This window comes from Miniopterus natalensis, chromosome 4 (genome assembly GCF_054644295.1).
Source record: "Miniopterus natalensis isolate mMinNat1 chromosome 4, mMinNat1.hap1, whole genome shotgun sequence".
NCBI lineage: Eukaryota > Metazoa > Chordata > Mammalia > Chiroptera > Miniopteridae > Miniopterus > Miniopterus natalensis.
Window position 1 is genome coordinate 56,088,326 of NC_142084.1, and position 21,236 is coordinate 56,109,561.

The window sequence follows — 21,236 nt, forward strand, 5'->3', positions numbered from 1 at the left end:
AAAATATCGCCTATGTGTAGACACTGGAGGAGAGAGAAGGAAAGGGGGAAAAACTATAACTAATCAGTATTGCTTAGAGAAGACTAGAGTTAGGCATTATCTTTAAAAAAAAAAAAGGGACCTTCAGGTATTATATACAATATTAGTGTAAAGGTAACCAGTAGAACAAAAATACCAACCATATTAAATACCAAAGATTACAAAGAAAAACAACATATAGTGAATGACTTTCTAGATACAGTAAATACAGAATAAGCTGGTATGTCAGAGCTGAGCTCATTCAAAAAAGACATTATAGTGACCAAAGACTGCAATCTATAAAAAACCAACTTTCGTGAGGTAGAAACTGCTGGAAATGCAAAGAGAAGCCAACAGAAACACACCAATAATAAGACAGGTTAACATACCTCTCTCCGTCCAAGACATAATAGGTGGGCCAAAATTAATGAGGCTCTGTATACTAATCTAAACCCTGTAATCAATAATGTAGATCTAATAGATCTATGTAACTCTGAAACATTTTTTAAAATTTACCTTCTTTTCAAGTACACAAATTTAAAAGTAGGCTAATGTTATAGAGAAATAGTTTGCAGCATATATAAAAAGGGATCCAAATATAAGATCAACAAAATAAACATTCTATACTCTTAAATTTGAATTGAAAATGTCAATGTAAATTTAACTTTTCTCACTTTCTAAAAATACCAATTTTTTTAGCTACATCTACTGAAAAGGCCTGGAAACAATTTCAATCCCATCTCAGTGAGCACACCTAATGCTCAGTTGTGGTCTCCAAACAAGATTCTCCATTAAATGGAACAAAGGATCCTTGAAAAATGTGTGATTTCAGTTGTGGGGCAGGAAATGTAGAAAAATGAGCTGGGACATTTTGTTGCTCTAGAAAAGAGGGAAGGGAAGGAAACTGTCAGAGGCTGATGGGAGTCATGTCAAAAGGACAGGGGAGGCCCCAGCCGGTGTGGCTCAGGTGTCACAGCGTCAGCCTGTGCACTGAAGGGTTGTAGGTTCAATTCCCAGTCAAGGGCACGTACTTTGGTTGTAGGTTCTATGCTCCACCCTGATCGGGGCACGTATGGGAGGCAATCGATCCATGTGTCTCTCTCACATCAATGTTTCTCTCTCTCCCCCACCCCCTCTCTTTCTTTCCCTCCCTCCCTCCCTTCCACTCTCTCTAAATATTAATGGAAAAATATCCTCGGGTTAGGATTAACAACAACAAAAGACACAGGAGTCAGCCAGAAGAGATTCTCACTTGCCATAGATGGGGCAATATGAATATCAAAAAAAGAAAATGACCCGATTAATTTAAATATACTAAATATACAAAAAGTTGTAAATTCATAATGATGCTTTAAAAGGTCAAGAGGTAGAAGAAAGAGAAAATAAAAACCACTGCACACCATTGGCAGTTGCTAGGACACCAAGTCATTACTCTGGAAACTGGCATTTTAAAGGAAAACAAGCATTTTTCTTGTTTTTCTGTATAATATATTTCAGGGTATCCAAAGAGTCCTAGTGCTTGAAAGTTTTTTAATATAGATTCTGAGATAATAAACCTACACAGAAAAAATTAGAAAAATCAGTATTTTGCAGCTCCTCGTGTGATAACTGATTCAGGCAATGGTGATCATTGGATGATAAAATCATTAGATTAAATAGGGATGAAAAACAATGAAATCATGAATCTATACTGTCACCTGAACCCACTGATCAATTTTAGCATCATTAAAAGTGAATCATACAGGCATTCTGATATGTTGCAATGTGAAGGCATTTTAGACAAGCTGGAAAATTAAGAACCATCTTTGAAATACTTTTTTTTAAGATTTTTTTTTATTGATTTCAGAGAGAGAAAGGGAGAGGGAAAGAGAGATAGAAACATCAATGATGAGAGAGACTCATTGATCGGCTGCCTCCTGCATGCCCCCTACTGGGGATCGAGCCCGCAACCCAGGTATGTGCCCTGACTGGGAATCAAACCTTGATCCCCTGGTTCATGGATTGATGATCAACCACTGAGCCACACCAGCTGGGCTGAAATATTTTTTAAAAATAGACAGAAAAAAAATTTATATATATGTATATATATATATATATATACACACACACTAAATCTAAATTTAATCAAGCCTTTAAATCTAACTTTAGTCTACAGGAAATTCAGGGAGTAGAAGAAAAAGTTAAACATCCATCTTAAGCCAAATCTAGAATTGAAGAGCCTAATTTCTTCAGTAAGTATGTGGCAGGGAAAGAAGAGGAGGGGGACTACTCTAAATTACAAGATATTCACAGGCTCTATGGAGCTTAACAACCAAACACAATGAAATAGAACTTGTTTGGATCCTGAATAGAATACTAACTGAAAAGAAACATTTTTAGGCAATCAAGGGAATTTGAATATGAGCTAGGTATTAAATGATACTAAATAATTATTGCTAATTTGTAGATATGTGAGAAAATGTTCTCGCCACCCCTCACTCCTCCTTTCCCTCTCCCTCTCCTTGTCTCTCTTTTTCTCTGTCTCTCTCTTTCTCCTGGAGAAGCTTACTAAACTATTTAGAGGTGAAATGACATGATGTATGGGATTTGCTTTAAAATTCTCCAGCAAAAAATAAAAAAAGGAGATTGGGAAAAAGATAGATGAACAAAGTATGGCAAAATGCTGATGGTTTTCAATGGTCTTCATACTTGAAGTTTAGTTTGGTTGAATATAAAATCTTTGGCTCATATTTTATTTTCAAGAGTATCTTTACAAGGTTGTTCTGTTCTCTTCTGGCACAAAATATGCTTCAAAGTCTGACTTAGTTAATGTTATAGAGAAATAGCATATAGTACTTACTCAATAATTACCTTTTAAATAAAGAAAAAGTTTCACTATTTTTCTAATTAGTTTCTCAGCTGATGAGTGAAAGGAGTCCCAGTGACAACTATTTATTATTATTCTTGCCAAAAAAAGTTAAAAAATCACTTACATAAAATTATACTGACAACCTTGAATGAAAATATTAAGACTAGGTTCAAAATATAAACCAGGCAAGTATCACATTCAGCTGGAGGGCCCCCTGTGGCTCACAAAGTCTTTGCTGGAGCTTTGCCCATGACCTAATTCCAGCAATAAGAGGAGATGAGTCAGGATTTGGGTGAGGGATTTGGGAGATGATGTAAGCAAGTGGCTTTGAGACTCTAACAGCCTCCTGAATAGGCCTGGTATGTGTGTAGTAACACAAAGTGGATTATTAAACACATCCAGCAAAAAAGCTTAGCAATAAATTATTTTAAAATCATTAAATGGTGAAGCTTCTTTGTGAAAGCCGAAGATCAATGGCAAGACTAATAATAATTAGTTGTCATTGGGCCCCTTTCATTCATCAGCCAAGAAACTAACTAGAAAAATAGTGAACCTTTTTCTTTATTTAAAAGGTAATAATTGAGTAAGTACTATATGTTATAGGCTGAATTGTGTCAACCCAAAATCTATATGTTGAAGCTCTAAGGCTTCGACAATGTAACTGTATTGGGACTTGAGGTCTTTGAGGAGGTAATTAAAGTTGAATGGGGTCAAAAACGTGGGGCCCTAATCCAATAGAACAGGAATCTTTATAATAAAAGAAAGAGACAGCAGGTCTGTGCCACAGAGAAAAGGCCATGTGAGGACACAGTAACAAGACTGCTATCGATCAAGCCAAGGAGAGAAGCCTCAGAGGAAACCAAACCTGTTGACACCTTGATCTTGGACTTCTAGCCTCCAGAACTAAGAAGTAAATTTCTGTTGTTTAAGCCATCCAGTCCATGGTATTTGGCTATGGCAGCCCTAGCTGATGAATACATTATAACCACCATCTCTGCCAGGTGCTGGAGTTACAGAAATGATCAAGGCATGGCTTCTCCCCAAGAAAGCTTCACTGGATTGAGGTAACACTGTAGTGCCCTGCCAGAAACAGAACCCAACAAAAGTTACCTAAGTAACTTTGAAATAGGGTGTCAGGTAACTTGAATTTGCCTGGACTGGCTGTTTAGCTTGTACATATACCCATAGTCACTGAACCAGAGCTAGACTAATGTTGACCATCCTTAAGACCTCTTTTGTCCTGCTTTGTTTTGGTTTGGTTTTTGTTCTGTTCTGCTCTATTTTCAGGGAGACATAAAGTCTCATTCTCTCCCAGAGAAAGAATCGTTCTTGGCTCTTGGCAACTACCATTTATATCACAATCTCATCAAACCCCAACCACTTCATTCTCAGAAGTGTTCACCCATTGAGTCTGGCATGATTAACTACATTCATGGTTAAGAAATTTGAGAGGAGGGAATTGTGCAAAATGCTTAGATTAGAAGAAGGTGCAAGATTATTGTTCAGAAAGTCAACAAGAGCATTGAAGCATTTTGAAATTATTACACTAACTTTTGCATAAGATGGTGCTCCAAGGTGGAATTTCTGGTGTCACTGGTTTGGAGGCAGTACTTTTGCTTTTTCATAGGAAATATTAATCTGTTTTCCCCATCGGTTTTGCATGAATTTGCCTTGCTACAGAGCACAATGATGGCGTGCCAGTCAATGTGACTCAGAATTTTAAGGCTAGACCTTCTCAGCTCATTATTTCTGTTACCCATTTGTTTGATTTTGTGGCAGGAGGTAAGGAGGGTGGAAATATTTTTTACCACTACTCAGTTTTGTTCTCTCCAAAATGGAAATGATATGGCTTCATAACCTCAGTCCCACAGAAAAAAAATGTCAGGGAAGTAGTTATACCATGAAATATTTTATAAATGTTACATTATAACTTAGTATCCCATAATGCAACTTGACATGTCCACCTTTCTTCCCTTAAAAAAAACCAAGTCACCTCTTTTAATATGCTGACTATGCTGAACAGTGATGAACTTTACAATTAAAAACTGAGACCCTGAATTATCTTACTTGAAAATAAGAACAATTTGCTGACCCTCTTAGATGGATAACTATTAAACTCAAGAATAAGTTCAAGAGAATCTACTTCCCTGGAAAACTTTCAGAGCCCACAAATTATCATGTATCTCAGGGATTTTGCTGCAACCCTGACCAGGGTCAAAGAGTCACATCCTTCTCAGAATCAACCCTATGATTTTGATTGCAGATCTTCATTAACTAACAGTCCTGAATTTTACCCAAGAGCTTAACATCTCTTTATTAGGCAAGCTTTTAAACCTGCCCACATTTCAATGATCTGGCCTGAACTCAAAGGAAGAATTATTTTATCTAGACACTGTGTTGTGTGAGTCGTTTTTCAAGTATACTAAAAATTTGCTTTATTTTTAATGCCCGGAGCCATTGACCTTGGCTTCGAGGATAATGTTGAAAGTGGCTCTTCATGATTAGACTGGAACTCGAGCAAATCTTAGATTTATTGGCAATTCATAGGTGAATCTAACCATGGGAAGAAGTGTTTGTATTCATTAAATAGCACTCCAGGAGAAAAATGGCAGGAATTTTAGATGTCGAGACATTCGTTAAAAGATTCAGTGCTTGCCCGGCACAGTGGGGCTCAGTGTGAGAAGATGGTGCCAAGCCATTCCCTGAGGGATGGTGCAGAAGGGGCGATCGCCAAGCACCCCCCTCACTGTTCACTCTGGAGCTTCCTCCCACCTTCTGCAGCTGAAATGGGCCCACGATGCCTCTACAGCACACAGGCCAGCCTCTCCTGTGGCTTGCGTTTGCCTTCAAAGCAGCATTCCCTGCTTTTAAACCTCTTGATACAGGTGCAGTCAGTGTTGTCAGTAGCATGGCCATAGCTCTGAGATTCCTTCTGTCCACAGAATACTGGGAAACTCATATTAACTCCTCACTTCAAATGCCGTCCCTGATTTTCAGATATCCTTTTGGTAAGTTTTCCTGTAGATATTCTTGAACTCTCACTATAAAAGCTTCCTTCAGATTTCATTTCCCCTCCTGTACACCTTTTGCTTACTCACCTAGCAGTTAGTAATCTAATAAAGTTCTTTCAAAGTGATGTCACCCCTCTAAGACTAAGGGCTCCTTGAGAACCGAAGCTGTTTTTTCTTTGTCTTTGAATTTCCACCAGGACATCTCAAAGTCTTTTGTTCGTTCAGAAGCACTCTTTAAGTGTTGACTTTTTACAAATGGATAAACTGAGCTTTGGAAAGGAGTGCATGGCTTCAATTGTAGGGAAACTCATTGGTGCCTGGCGAGCAGAACCCAGACCTGCTCCATTCCCATTTGGTTCTCTCTGCCTGCTACACTAGCATTTTCTTTCTTTCTAGCCCTGCACTTCAATTTGCATTCTAAAGTCAACTACAGTCCATAAAAAGGAAGCATCTTGGTTCCTTTTGCAACATTAAAAATTCATGGCCAGAAACCCTGGGAGTCTCAAACCTTTCTTCCTCTCTCTAATGACCTTACTGGACCAAACCTTGCACAAAGGACGGGGCCAATTCTTTCCTTGTCACTATATACCCAGTATCTAGCCTAGTGCCTAGGACATAGCAAATACTTAATAGTCACTTGTTGAATTAATCATGAACCCACTGCTTCTTAGTTAAAAGACTCAGGGGCTATTGGGGAATTAGCGAACAATGCTCTCTCATTTGGCAAAGTGGGGCTCAATTGAATTACCTATTGCACACCTACTACCCACCTTGATATTTATATCACACTCCCCTTCTCTTGTACCTCTTTTAGAAAATCTCCTGTGTTGGGGAGGAAAAAAAAACAACGCCAGTGTTCAAGCTGAGCCTGGCTTCTCTTGCATACCTAAGAAATCCTTTCCTCTCTGCCAGGCCTCTTCCTAATTCTCACACCACAGGAGATTATCTCTGTAATCCTGCCGCACGTCCTGATTCCTTCCCCCCCTCTTGTCTCCCTCTTCCCTCCTGTTCCCAGTGAAGCACTACCTTACTTTCTAATCATGTTCAGAGTCTCTCAGGATTCCTTGACACAATTTTAATGATGCCAAACCCTGAAGCTGTACATCAAAGAAATGAAGACTGAAAATGATCTGTCTTGTCACGGATCCAGTCAGCTGGGTGTCCTAGACTTGGAGTATGTGTGTGTGTGTGTGTGTGTGTGTGTGTGTGTGTGGGAACTGTTCTACCTTCAGCCACAGATGCCGAGCCTGTGTTTAAAAAAAATCATAAATCATTTTTAAGTGTTCTGGTCTACATTTTTTAAAAACTTTATTCAAGTGAATAAACACGTATTAATTAGAATCAATTTGGGGGAATTTTAATCACTTGTTTTTCATGATGGAGTTTGTTAGAGAGCAAGAGGAGGGGATGTGAATGTGTGCTGGAGAGCTGGAAATAAAAAGAAAAGGGAGAGAAGCAAGTGAGAAGCGCCTGATATTCATCTCGTATCCAAGACTGTATCCTGTGTTGAACTCCCAGCATTTCCTCTCTGGCACCACTACTTTCTGGAATTTACACAGATGTAGACAATTATGCCTTGGAAACTTGAAATTTGGCTCCCGGAAAGGTTTATCCCATTGTCTACACAGATGCCACATGAGTGAGAATTTAGAAAATTCAGGGGTTTGGAAAACGGGCCTCCTCTATTCCCTTCCAAGCTCGTGACATTTAGAAACAGAGCAAGGCTCTCCCATAGATGTGGGTGTGACTCCACGGGCAGATTTGGCTGATCTGCCAGTCGGTGTCCTTTTCCTCCCCACATCTGTTTTCCAAGAGCAGGGCCCCTCCCGTGAGCGAGCTCCACACCCCCCATCAAAGGGGAACAAACCTCCCCCTCTGTGGCCAAGTTGCCCTAGGCCAATAAGCAGCTGCTTTTTCCCAAAATGTCCTTCAGAGCTCCTGGGCCCAAGTAGAGGGGACAATACTGCCCTCAAGATATCTTTGGCATCAACTAACACCAGTTCTCTAAGACGGGTATCTGTGAGCTAAATGGCCCGAGAATGAAAAGACAGCCGTGCCCGGGCTCCTGCCAGGCAGCTGCCGGGTTGCAGGCGGCTTCAGAAACCGACACCTGCCCTCAGATAAGGGATCAAAGGGAAGCTGTGCAGTGTGCCAGGCTCAGGACAGAGAGAGAAATCAAACTTCTGACCTTCTGGGTGTTTCTGTTTCACCAAAGCAAGTCACACCCCAAGGCACTGATTTTACAGAAGGTGCATTTTAGGGTTGGCTCCCCATAGGAAATTTCTTCGCTGGTACTTGTTTGAAGAAGGCGGAGAAAAGGTAAAAGAAGAGAGTGAATGAATCACAGGCCCTTCAACACCAGCCAAGCTCCTTCCCTGTCTTTCAGGATTTGTTTGCAAGGGGTGGGGTTCAAATTTGCACTCCAGGGCAGTGAGTGCAAAAGTACTTGTATGTATTTACTTACTATTCATTTAGTCATTTGGTTTTTGAAAAGGGTCCATAGCTTTCCTTGGATTCTCAGAAAAATCAGTATAGGCCAAACCAGGTTAAGAACTGTTGCCCTGTAGCTTAAATTATTTCCTATTCCCTGTCATCAGGGACAGAGACCCCAAAAGTGGAGGTCCAATAGTGCAAGACGAACTCAAGCTGTGGCCAAATTCCCTGAATAGGAAAACTGGTGCCCACCACATTGACTCCCTCCTGAATGACATCATACCAACCTCCACTGCTAAAGTAAGTGAGGCGTGAAATAGCCCTCTCACCACCATCTCATCCCAGCATCATTTATTCCTTTCAGGCCACCCAGTATATTTCCTTACAGCCCTTTCTCTGCCTCATTGCCCCTCCCCAGTAAGAAGAGGCCCAGGTCAGGCACCTTCTGTCGTGGACAGAGTCCTTACCTTCTCTACTCATTCTGGGCAAAAGAACTTTGACTAAAATGATCAGCTGAGGACACCTGTCCTTGTTCCTGTTCTTCACGGTACCTAAATGGGTTGTAATAATCCAAGACTAAACAAGGGCATCAAAAGGATTGAGGTAATTGAGCTTATGTAAGCCTACACACCTAAGTAACAACTATAAACAATACCCAACTGGATCACAGGGTGCGGTTCTGATGCGAACAGGAGAATTGGTGAGGTCCTCAGGCAGGAGGATTTGACAAAAGGGCATGTCTATGTCCAAACTTTCTGTTGCTGTTTCTGCTGTTGGTACTTTTCATAGTCTGCCCTTTTCCCACCGCTAACAATCCAGTTCCTTCTATCAGTGCTAATATAATAATTGTAAAGAATGATCAGCCTTTTTTTAAGTTCAGACTTTAAGTAGAGAATCTTTATCCAGTACAGTGCTGCGCCAATAGTCCTGTCTTTGCTATTTTGCTAATGCTCTAGGGTGACACTTTTAATTTATCAGCCGGGTATAGGTATAGACCAAGCCCGCCCCAGGCAAACTGGAATGTCAAGGTCGCTGCGTCCTGCCCAGAATCGTGCGGTGCTCAGCGATTCACTCTTTCCCGGCACACTCCCTGCATCACCGGCTTCATTTGGGATCTCTCCCCAGCTAAGGCGGAAATGGGAGAAGATGCTTTTGAGCAAGAGGAAAACCAATTCCAAGTTAGGAACTACCTGAAGAAGAAAAATCTCCCATTTTAGGAAAGTCACGAACTCTACGCTGCTCCCGGTGCTGCGTATCACACATTCTTTGGCTGCAGTCGGCCAGCTGGTCAACCTTTTCATGTTCTTTCACATGTAGACTAGGCCATGTTGTTATTTTTACTTCCCTGCTTTCTCCATAAATTGCACATGAATTTAAGGCATCATTCAACAATCATGAAATCACACACACACACACACACACACACACACACCAACAAACTGTTGAATCTATACAGGAATCGTCAGAAGCTAGATAAAAAACGGCCTCATGCCCATTCTTTCTTCTCTCCACAGATTCGAAATGTGGCGGCCAATCTCTGTGTGGACAGCAAGCATGGAGCCACGGGCACCGAGCTCAGGCTGGACATCTGTGTCAAGGATGGTTCTGAAAGGACATGGTCTCATGAACAGGTATGTCAGCTCCCAGAAGTCATGGGATACGGGGCCAAGGCAGGCATGGAGGGACACGGTGGCAGCGAATCTCTAGAGGGGTATGTGGGAGGTCCTGGTTCTGTAGGTGAGTGAATCTCTCCACGTCTCTGTTTCTGTCCCTTCTCAGAGCAGCTGCGATAATCAATTGAGATAATGCATAAACATGTGCTTTAAATCACAAAAAGGATGGGAGAAATGTTGACTATGGCCCTAGTCTTATAGTTCCTTTCCCAGAATAATAGTTTTCAAACCATGAAAGGCCCGCTGAAGGCTATGGAACTCTTCCAACTAAATTTCATGGTTTTAATAAAAGTCTCTTTGTTACTCCATAAGCTTGTGTGACTTTAATCTTATTTTCCCCTCCGACTGTATATTGAAAAGAGTGCTTTACATGCACCTCTTGTTGTTGTAGGAGTTTGTAATCTCTCCCATGAAAGATATCTTTGAGGCAGTAACACCCCAAGATGAACTTCAGGGGAGACTTAAAGGCCATTTATTGCTTTTGATTGAAAAAAAAACATTTCCGTGCTGCTGGGTTTATGAGGTGAGGTGTGATCCCTGCCCCCTGACCCGCTTTGAAACCCGACAGTCCTTGTGCGGGTCTTTCCTCACACTGCGCCCCCTTTTAGTGTTTTAGCATTAACTACGAAATATTTCAAATAAGAAACTATAAAATACAGTATAGCAGACATTTATATATTCATCATGCAGATTTAACAAGTATCTACAGCTATCTCCCTATTTTTTAAAAGAATAAAATTTTCCGATACAGTGAAAACTCCTCCCTCCCCATGCCACTCCCCTCTCTCCCTCTGCAAAAGGATGTATTCCAAGTTCAGGACAGTATGTGCTTTCTGTTTCCCAGAACTCTCGGCGCTTTCTGTTTCCCAGAATTGTCCACAGTACCTCTCTTAGGAAAACCAAAAAAGTAGACAAGCGATTTCCAGCGAAGTATTGGTGGTATTCTATTCTGTTCCATTCCGTTCTGTTGTTTGCCGCAGTCCTTAAGTGTCTGTCTCGCTTATTACCAGCAAAGAGCGGCCAGGCCCAGCCGAGGGCCTCAGCGAGTGCTCGGGTGGGCTGAGGTCCAGCGTGGCGGCTGGGCGCCCACCCACGGCCCCTTCCCGCCCCCTCTAGCCTGCAGCCCAGTGCAGAGCAGCGTCCTTCAGGGAAGCAGCAGCGGACCAAGCCCGGAACACAGCCCAGAGCTAATTCACTCAATCACTGAACCAACAAGCCCACCCCCAAGCCGGTAATCTGCCCTCGTACTCTTATCCCACAAGCTCATGATGTTCCAGAAGGACCCTGGGCCTTGGTCAGGTCAACCCAGATTTCAGCCAGTTTAGCCTGTGTGTCCTTGTGAAGTCAGTAAGCCTTTCTAGGCTACAGGTCCTCCGTCTTTAAGTAGGAACAACAATCCATCCCACAAACAGGGTTACTGTGAGAAGTAATCGTGTCTATGATACAACAGCCTCTTGTCCATGGAGTCGGTGCAGAGGAAATATATTCTCCCGTCTGCCCTCTCGCAGTTCCTCCCCCCAGAGCGCTTTACACTGATCCCAAATTAGAGCTCTCTCGGGCCCCAGGCAGCTGACACACACCAGATGCTATTTGTCCTGCACTCCGATCTGCCCGCAGTGTGGCACACTGATCGGCGGGATCTGGAGAAGGCTGCAGCCCCGGGGCGCACTGACAGGAATGAACCGTCAGTGAAAGCGGGCTCGCCTTCCGCTCTTCCTCTCTCTTTCCATAAGCACCGCGGGGATGCTCCCAGGGATGTGAGGCGGTGCTGGCCGGCTCCTTCCCAGAGCGATTCTGGCTTCAGCCTGAGAGCAAGAGAGAAGGGTCAGAGGCCTCCCAAGAAGACTGGCATCTAGAGAAGAAAGGTTATTTTTAAAAAGAAAACGGAGCATGCTGTAAGGAAACTCTGTCTGAAGGGCAGACTCCCTCTCTGCCACCTCTATTCAGTCCCACCAGGAAACACACCCAGGCAGCCGGTTGAAATGAGGTGTGCATACCTGAATCAGGATTAATATTTCTATCCCCTGGACTGTTCTAGAATGAAATAGGCTCTGGACTTCAGATTTTATTTGACTGATGAAAATAAAGATATATAAAACCAACTCTATGGCATACACTTTAAATTTTATTCTTTGATTTTCTTCCCCCCTCAGGCAAAACTGTGAACATCTATGGCATGTAATTCAAGAAATAGTCAGCAGAGGGCAGCACTAGACAAGCAGACTTAAGAGGAGCTAAAGGGACCTGTTAATAAATCTCTTTAAAAAGATTTCCAGTCTCTAGAGACTGAAAAGGGAGCTACAGGAAGGTTAAACAAGGTTGACAGGAGGTGAAAAATAAACCATATTTGAAATACGTATCACGCTATATTGACTTGGAGGTGAAAACACTGCAGGCTGCTTCGTTTTCTAGCAATTAACTGTAAGCTTTATTCGGTATATCACTCAATGACTTATAAGAATTAGGTCTCATTCTTTCACATTTAGATTAAAATCCCTGAATGAGAAAAGAAGTATATAAGGACAGGAAAATTATAAGTATTCTTTTTCATTCAAAAGCATTCATAGAACATAAAGGTACACTTACGAGGGTTGAAATGATCCTGTATTTAATAAACACAACAGTTACATGGGAACTAAAGGAGACTCTATTGAAGCACCATTTTTGTTTTCTAGTTGAGGGAGAAAATATTTATTCCCAGCGTTTCCAAACAGTGAAGATGAGTTCGAACTTTATCCTCCATGTGAATCATAACAACTATGTAAAAGGTACTTGGGAAAACACTGCAGAGAGGTGTGTGAAATATGAACAGTCCCACTTAAGAGCACAATCATTAGCCTTACTCAGACCTTAGAAAACTTCTGAGAGTGAATTTGTTGCAGGGGAAATACTTAAAGTTTGAAGGGAGAGAAACTACCACTTAGAATAGCATTCCTGACCTGTTCTTTTGATTGTTAACTCTCTTTTTTTAATCATTTTCTATTTTTAATTATAGTTGACACACAATATCAGGCACACCCCAGTGATTAGACGTTATATAACTTACTAAGTGATCCTTCGGATAAATCTCATACCCGCCTGGCACCAGGCATCGTTATTAGAATATTATCGACTCTGTTCCCTACGCTGCACTTGGCATCCCTATGGCTGTTCTGTTCCTACCCAGTCGTACTTTTCAATCCCTTCACCTTTTTCACTCATCCCCCCCAACCCCCTCCCATCTGGCAACCCTCAAAATGTCCTCTGCATCTGTGAGTCTGCTTCTGTTCTGTTCGTTTATTTTGTTTTTCAGATATGATTGTCGATAGATAAGAAAATGCCTTGTGTTGCCAAGCACCGGTGATGACTAATTGGACTTCTGTGAAGGAAGCAAATGTCTGTGATTCATTTTTTAGGGCCATCTCTTTAGCTGTCTGATATCACTGTAGCATTGTGTGCTGGCTTTCAGTTTCCTTTAGGGACCAAGAAAGAAAACTAAAATTAGACTGAAATAGACTGTAGGTCTGGAAAGGATACTCCCCAGCGGCAATTATGTTATGAGTCCCTGGGAGGGGAAAGGAAGGGAGGGCGGGGAGGGGGAGAGGGAGAGGGCGGGGGAGCCCTGGTGGCTGACCCGGCAGCAGGCTCTGATCACATTCTGGGGAGGAAGCGCTGACTACAGAGGAGCAGGCCTTGGTCCTGCTGAGGAAGCAGACAAATGCTCCCTTTCCAAGGTCCGCAGAGGAGATGTGCAAACAGAGATGAAGCAGGTCCCTGCGTGTGGGAAAAGGGACAGATTCTGGGACATAGTCTCTCTCTCAGAACAGAGCACACTGATTGGTACAAACTGCGAAAAGGGACGTGCAATATCCCCCGTAGCTGCCAACCACCTAGCAAAATATCACCACCTACAGAGAGAAAAATATTTTTAATCTTTCCAAATCAGGTAGCAAGATTAAGATAATCAGGGCATTTGCAGAACCCCGTCTGGTGAGCTTATTCATGCAGCACAATACAGACGCAGGCAACACTACACACAGCAGTTAATATTAAAGCAAAGACGTGTGAGCTATGTGTCATTCTGAATCTACATTTAAAAGTATCACTTAAAAGAAGAAAGTAGAGCCCTGGCCAGTGTGGCTTCGTTGGTTAAAGAGTTGTCCTGTGCACTGGAACATCACAGGTTCGATTCCGGTCAGGGCACATCCCTGGGCTGTGGGTTCAGTCTCCGGTCAGGGTGTGTACAGGAGGCAATCAATCCATGTGTCTCTCTCGCGTCGACGTTTCTCTTCCTCCCTCTTAAAAAAAAAAAAAAAAAAAGTCATGAAATTAACATCAGTTTACTCTAAAATTGAGGGGTGGCAGTTAAAAAAAATCAGAAGTTATTTCCTGGGAAATCTACATTTTTCTCTCTGCAGGGAACAGCCCAAGGGTAGAAGACAAACTATGAAAGTCACAATGACATCACCCAGTGCAAACACTGGCAGTGCTTCCGTAATGTCTGCTCCTTCCTGCCTTGACAAGAGCGCGCACAGAAGAGTGTGCCTAATGAATGAAACACTTGATGCCTGGTTGGTTCGACATGGCCATTAGGATAAGATAAATGGCAGTAGGATACATTTCAAAAACATAAGAGAAAAAAATTTTAGCTAATGGTAGAGGGAACAGAGTAAAACAATGGATATAATCTGAAGCTATATCACCAGGGACGCAGGAAAGTAATCGCCAGGTAATGATAATAATGCCAATACATAAAACACTGAAGACCACAGGCTAACAACTAGTCTACAAATCTAAGAATGATTGTTGCACTATGATAACAAACCTAGAAACATGAAATAAAAGTCACCTAAGAATGCCTTGAGATATAATTGTGACAATACATGAATAAATCTGTCCAAGAGACAAATCTGCATAAGTTTGCCCTAACACAGTTATTCTTTTGGACCTAACAGATTCATTCATTAAAAGGTAAGATAAGTAAAACATAAGAAAGTAATAAGCAAGAAAAGCTGTCCTTAAAGCCATTTTACCTCCACAGGCCTGATTTTCCTCAACTATATAATAAGAGACTGTTCTGGGTAATGATTACAGTCCCTCTTGACTTTGGCCTTCTAAGAGTACAGCGGCTCCTCAAATCATGTTGTTTTGTTCAACATGGTTTTGTTATAACATTGATGAGTTGCCATAGGAACTTAACTCTTATCTCTATCAATTGGCCTATCCTAAAATGGGTTTTGTTTTATGTTGTTCCACTTAAAGTCACAGAACCTACCGATGGTGTCAAGTGAGGACTTGCCATATAAAAACCAAAGAGACAAAGACACAGAGGCAGAAAGACAGCAACAGAGAGGGAATTGGATAAACCAGTGAAGACCACTGGTTCCTGCATTACTTGGTCTGTTTATAATACCAAGGAAATCTGATATTTAAAATGTTTTATTAATTTTTAGAAAGGAAGGAAGATATACATATATATACATCAATTGGTTGTCTCCCGCACACACCCAGACCAGGGATTCAACCCCCAACCTGGGTATGTGTCCTGACCAGGAATCAAACCCACTACCTCTGGTGTATGGGATGACCCTCCAACCAACTGAGCCACACCAGCCAAGGGGGAAATTTGATATTTAAATAAAATATTTAATCAATGCCAATGGCAGGCTTATAAGCCAGGAAATAATAGGTACTGAGCCTAGAATCATTAAAGTTGAAAGTTTGACAAATAATAATATGGTTGATATTGTTGTAATTAGATACAAACAGAACAAATTCTTTTGAGGGACCAAAAAGATTTGTTCATCTTGACAGCTATCCCAATATACTTTCGTTTATATAATGAGTGCAAGTTCTTATTTATTTGGTAAAAATTTTATTCAACGTTTGTTGTATATCATTAGTTCTTCTGGGTGCTGGATATATAAAGATAAAAAAGATATTATTCCTGCCATTAGAGATCTCACTGTCTAGTGAGAGATACAGAAGCATAAATGGACAAACATAATGAAATAAGGTAAGGCGGGGGCAAGGAGTAAGGCGATCAAAGAGGGAGGCTGCTGAATGAGTAGACAGCTGAGCTGAATCTCTTAAAACTAATGAGCATTCACTAGGTTGGCTGGTGAATGTTGGCCTTCCAACCAAGGGACTCTCATGAACAAAGTCGTAGGAGGGCAAATATAGCCTGATTAGTGCAAAGGACTGTAAATGTTTTATTGCTGCTGGAATGTAAACTAAAGGGAAGAGATGCAGCTGTAAAAAATGGCAAAGGCCAGATTGTGGAGAGTTCTTTAAATGCTAAAGAGTTTGAACTTTATTCTCTAAGGGTTATATGAAAATACTGTGGGATTTTAGTTTGAGAGGTAACATGGCCAAAAAGACATTTCAAACAGACTTCTCTGGAGGCTGAAGGAATTTAAAAAGGAAGGTGGGAACGAAACTAATTAGGAGGTCATTTTAATAGTCCAGACAAGAAATGTTGAGAGCAATGATAGTGGAAATCAAAAGGAAGAGATACTTCCAGCAATAATCAGAAGACAAAAATGACCAGACTTGCTAATTGATTAGAGGAAGAGGGTGATGGAAACAGAAGAGCTAAGATGAAAGACTCCCAGGTTGAAAGGTTGAATGATCTGAACACCAACTAAAACAAAATATGAGTAGAAATCGGCTAAAAAAGGAAAGAAAATCAGTTGAATTTAGGATGTGTTGAATTTGAGATGTCCAAGGGCCGTGCAGTTGGAAAACAATACATGGAGTTGGACATAACACCGATGATGAGTTATCAGCACATTGTCACGAGTTGAACTGAGCATGTTTAAGACCAACCAGAAAAGGTACAAGGACAGAGGGCCCAAGGGAGAACCCTGAGCAACACCTCTGCTGAATAGATCAATAAAAGAGGACATGGGCGAGAGGGAGCTACAGGATATCAGGAGCTCAGAACTTCAAAAACCAAGGGAGCTGTGAGTTCTGAGTTGAAGGGAGTGACCAAAATCAGAAATGCTGCCCTGGCAGGTGTGGTTCAGTGGTTAGAGGGGTGGCCCATGCACCAAAGGGTCTGAGGTTTGATTCCCAGTCAAGGGCATGTACCTGAGTTGCAGATTTGATCTGGGCCACAGTCTGCAGGAGACAACCAAGCAATGTGTTTCTCTCACATCGAAGTTTCTCTCTCTCCCCCCTCTCTCTTTCTCTCTCTCTCTCTCTCTCTTCTCCATTACTCACCATTAATCAACTTCCAGATGTTTGATTTAGATCATTCCTAATTTTGTTCAGACCTCTTATCCCAGTTCTTTCAAGTTTTCTGCAGTTTCCCCACCATTTAAGTGTTTTTATTAGCCATCCATGGAATTTTGCCAGATTCTCTATATTTTATTTCATGGGTAGGACTTAAAAACTGAAATATACTGAGGGCCTGATCAGTAGAGGGGCTAAGTGTATTATCTATATATCTCAGCATTGTGCTTGCTTTTATATCCAGAGGGTTCCATGACACCTCTTTATTTTGCAATACACAGTTTGGCTTTACACAGCCAGACCTGCCTTAAGTCCTATAGTAAGAATTATATAACCTTCCTGAAATTTTAGAATTGGAAGAAATCATAGGGCTCATCTAGTCTATTTTCCCACTTAAGGATTTTTCCTACTGCCCCCCTCCAATGGTTGTCGAGGTCAAACTCAAGAAAATACCCTTTCCCTACAGGAATGTAGTAGGTTTTTAAAAAGTTAATACATTATACAATCAATTTAGTGCATCATAAGCAGCATTTTTAAAATAATAAAATGGGATGGATAGGATAGAATAAGCTAAGATAGGATGAGATCAGATGGACTATCAGAGTCTATTAAGTGCAATAAGGATAGATACAGGTTCATGAAACTTGTTTCCATTTGGGGAGGTCAAGTGTGTGAGAGAGTGTGTGTGTGTGTGTGTGTGTGTGTGTGTGTGTGTGTGTGTGAACTGTACTTCTTACTGTGAGGTACAGTTCAAAACAATGCCTTGCAGAATTGCTCTTACCACCCCCAGGAAATTAATTTGCCTAGTGTTTACTTCATCGAGCTTAGCTTTCATTTAAATCTATTTTTTAAGTCTATCTTTTTTAACTTGCTAGCTTCAATCCAGCTCAACTCTACTCCTGGCCTTTTTCAATTGGTTGGCTCATTTAGGCTAACTGTGTAGCATTTTACCCAGTAGCATTTTATCATGATGAAGAGTGTAAAAAGCTTCATTAAAGAGTTCTTCCTCCCCTCCCCTGTCTCCATACCATCCTCTGTTATTTTTCTAGTGCCTAACTGGAAACCCCTCATTTGCATTTTTTGGCTCTCTGATTCAAAGGTGCAGCTACGGCATTATGGCACGTGCCTTTTTTGACGCCTCTGTGAGGCCAAGACGTGGTTCTTTCTTGCAAATCACAAAACAGATCTAAATTGCTCCCCCTGCTCCCGAATCTCTCCAAATTAAGCTCACTGCAGCTTTTCTGCTATTGTTGCTTTGTTAGCTCTTTACCTTTGGATGGAGAGAAGATATTCGACCTGGTGAGCCCCTGCACACCCGGAAATTCTGCTTCGATGCCATCTCACACAGCAGCGCTGTCACTCTCTACGACTGTCACGGCATGAAGGGGAACCAGCTCTGGGGACACCGGAAGGTAAGATCAGCTCACGGCGGGCATTCTCAAACCCTCGGCCTAAAGGCTTCCTAACTCAAAGTTTTCTTTTTAAACTCACTGATGGCAATTGTTACCGGGACATGTGTGCATGTATTTGGCTCATACACTTGGAGGCCGCCAGCAAAGATCAGGGGAGAGGCAGAGTGGGAAGGCAGGGGCATGCTTTTGGCTCCGCTTGTTGTGTGTACCCCCATCACAACCAGTTATGATCGAGAAGTGGCTTTGAACCTGAGCACTAGCACCACAGGGGAGGGACGAGCCGTATCCCAGACAACTCCCAAAGCGAGAGGCCACACACCCGATAAACACGTGAACATATATGTACTTGTTATGAACCCCAAATCCTCACAGAGAGAGAGATTAACATCCATTTATTATACATCTCAGGCTCATTGCTTGGGAGCTGTCTGGGTTAAAACAAGTACATTTACCCAAATAATTACACATTCGTGTAGATGTAATTATTGCAGCCCTTACACAGAAAGTGACCCACCTGTAACTTGGCCAAGATCCTGCCCAAGTGTAGCAAAAGAGAACTTATTTGGGGAATTTAAAAGTTTAAAAAATAATAAAGTTAACATTTAATGATAGGAAAAAGGGTTCAAAAATAAATATAAAAATCACATTTTATTGACTCGATAAAATAAAGCGCAATTAAATTTTTATTTTAAAATATTTTTATTATAAATATTATATCATGCCTTTTTCTTAATTCTTTGATTTTTAAGACAAGACTTAGCTTCTGATTAGCAAATACTCCACAAGCTTTACTCTGCCCCTCAAGTTTGTATAACTGCTGGAGGCCATCACAGCCAGGTAGAGGCCGCCCTCGGTTTGCCTTTCACTCTCTGGCATTATTCAACTTTTCCCCAGACTATAAGAAAAATGTCACACCCACCACTTTAATCATGAGCTCTGGCCATCCTGTTACTGAGGTAACATCAGTATCCCCTGCAATTACAGAAAGTAAAAGGGAAAAACCTGCAGAGAATCAATATACGGCAACCACTGGCTTTAATACCTATTTCCTCACTTAATAAGCTTTCTGGTACCTAAACTTAACACTCACAACATTATACCCTCATAATATCTGGCAGAAAAATGTGAAATATCAGTTGTTATATCCTTCTACAAACTAATTTAAAATCAAAAGAGCTAATAAGAATATAGCATGGATATAATACGAGGGAATCACTACGGTAAGAGAATCTCACTGTTTTCCCTCTAAAATACATCATAAACGATTAATCTGGTCAAATCCTTTTACTATTCAAAGTGATCCAGCCTGTGTGTGGTGCACTAAGGAACTGTTTTGGTTTGGTTTGATTTGGTTTGGTTGTTTAATGGTTATAGTCTGACCTTTAAGAAGTTGCTTTCTGGGCACATCAGTGGAATACCTGATTCTGCATTTGCCTAGCATGCTGGTGGTCCCTAATAAACAGCCCACTTCTCATTACTGTACATTTATAGCGTGAGAGACAGAACACTCAATAACGTGCCGTTAAGCCCAGAAAATACGGTTGTTTTCATTAGAGAGCTTACAGGAGCTTACAGATGGATAAGACCAACTAATACGTGTGCATGCAGAGCTCCTGGGGAGAGAAAAACGGCAGCACTGACTTCAAGAGGTAACTTCCAGCTTTAACACTTTAAACCCTTCGGGGATCCTCAGGGACCTGCGAGAGCGAACCATGAGAAGCAATTGAGCTGTGGCTCTTTTCTCAGATTTTCTTGTAGCTGTTTGCTTTGCATTACTTAGCAAAAGGTTACACTCACTGTGTATTTATATAACAAGCAAGGTATTTATACATAATCAGAAACATGCCAAAGGCTCAAAATGGAAAGTTTCTGAAATATCTCATCTTAGGGGATGACTAAGGCCTATTCAAATGTACCTATTTTAGAAAATTCCTCTTGTCTGTTTCAAGGGCTACTCCCAAGGCATTGAAAGTGAAACCATGAAGAGAGAAGTCCCTGGGGTTCTGCCTTGTGTGTTTAGATTCATTACTTGGCCCTGGGGGTTTCCAGAAGGATTAGCAATATTTTGAGTCAGCTTTGGAGCTGCCCCTTTTTTATTAGCTTATTCATGAATAGACAGGGTCCCAAAGACCCCACTAATTGCCTAAAGGACCTCAGTCTCCTAAGCTCTATGGTAATCATTACCTCCAACCATGAAGCAGGCACTGGGCAAGTGCTTTATGCACATTCCCCCAAACCTCTCAACCACCTAAGTACTGTCAGGTACAATTCATAGAGGAAGAAACTGATACTAGCAGATTTGTGGCAGAGCCAATATTCAAGCGCAGGTGTGTCTGGCTTTAAATTCTCTTCTCTTTCCTCTGCTGTGCTCTTTAGACATCAGATCGATGATAGGAGAGGTCCCAGCGCCTGTTAGTTCAGCACCACACATAGCGGCCAACCCCATTCTGGGCTGCATGGAGATTCTTGGAGAGGGAAGGTGGCCAGAAGGGACCTTAAGTGAAGTGAAGGTAGCTGTCAGGCCCCACTTTCCGACCCATTGGCAGCCATCAGCTCTCAGCTACTGTTATTTATTCAGGAAGACTTTTTCCAGCTTTACTGAGATATAATTGGCCAAAAACATCGT

At 41.6% G+C, this 21,236-nt stretch overlaps 1 protein-coding gene across 2 annotated transcripts in view; it reads left to right on the forward strand.

The window, feature by feature from the left end:
• The window catches only part of GALNTL6 (polypeptide N-acetylgalactosaminyltransferase like 6), a 755,171-nt gene that overhangs the window by 719,810 nt on the left and 14,125 nt on the right, over positions 1-21,236 (forward strand). For both annotated transcript variants that reach the window (XM_016200291.2, XM_087816550.1), the window contains 2 exons: positions 9,825-9,941; positions 18,461-18,610. In XM_016200291.2, the coding sequence (XP_016055777.1) occupies positions 9,825-9,941; positions 18,461-18,610 (267 nt within the window). The remainder of the gene's footprint in view (positions 1-9,824; positions 9,942-18,460; positions 18,611-21,236) is intronic.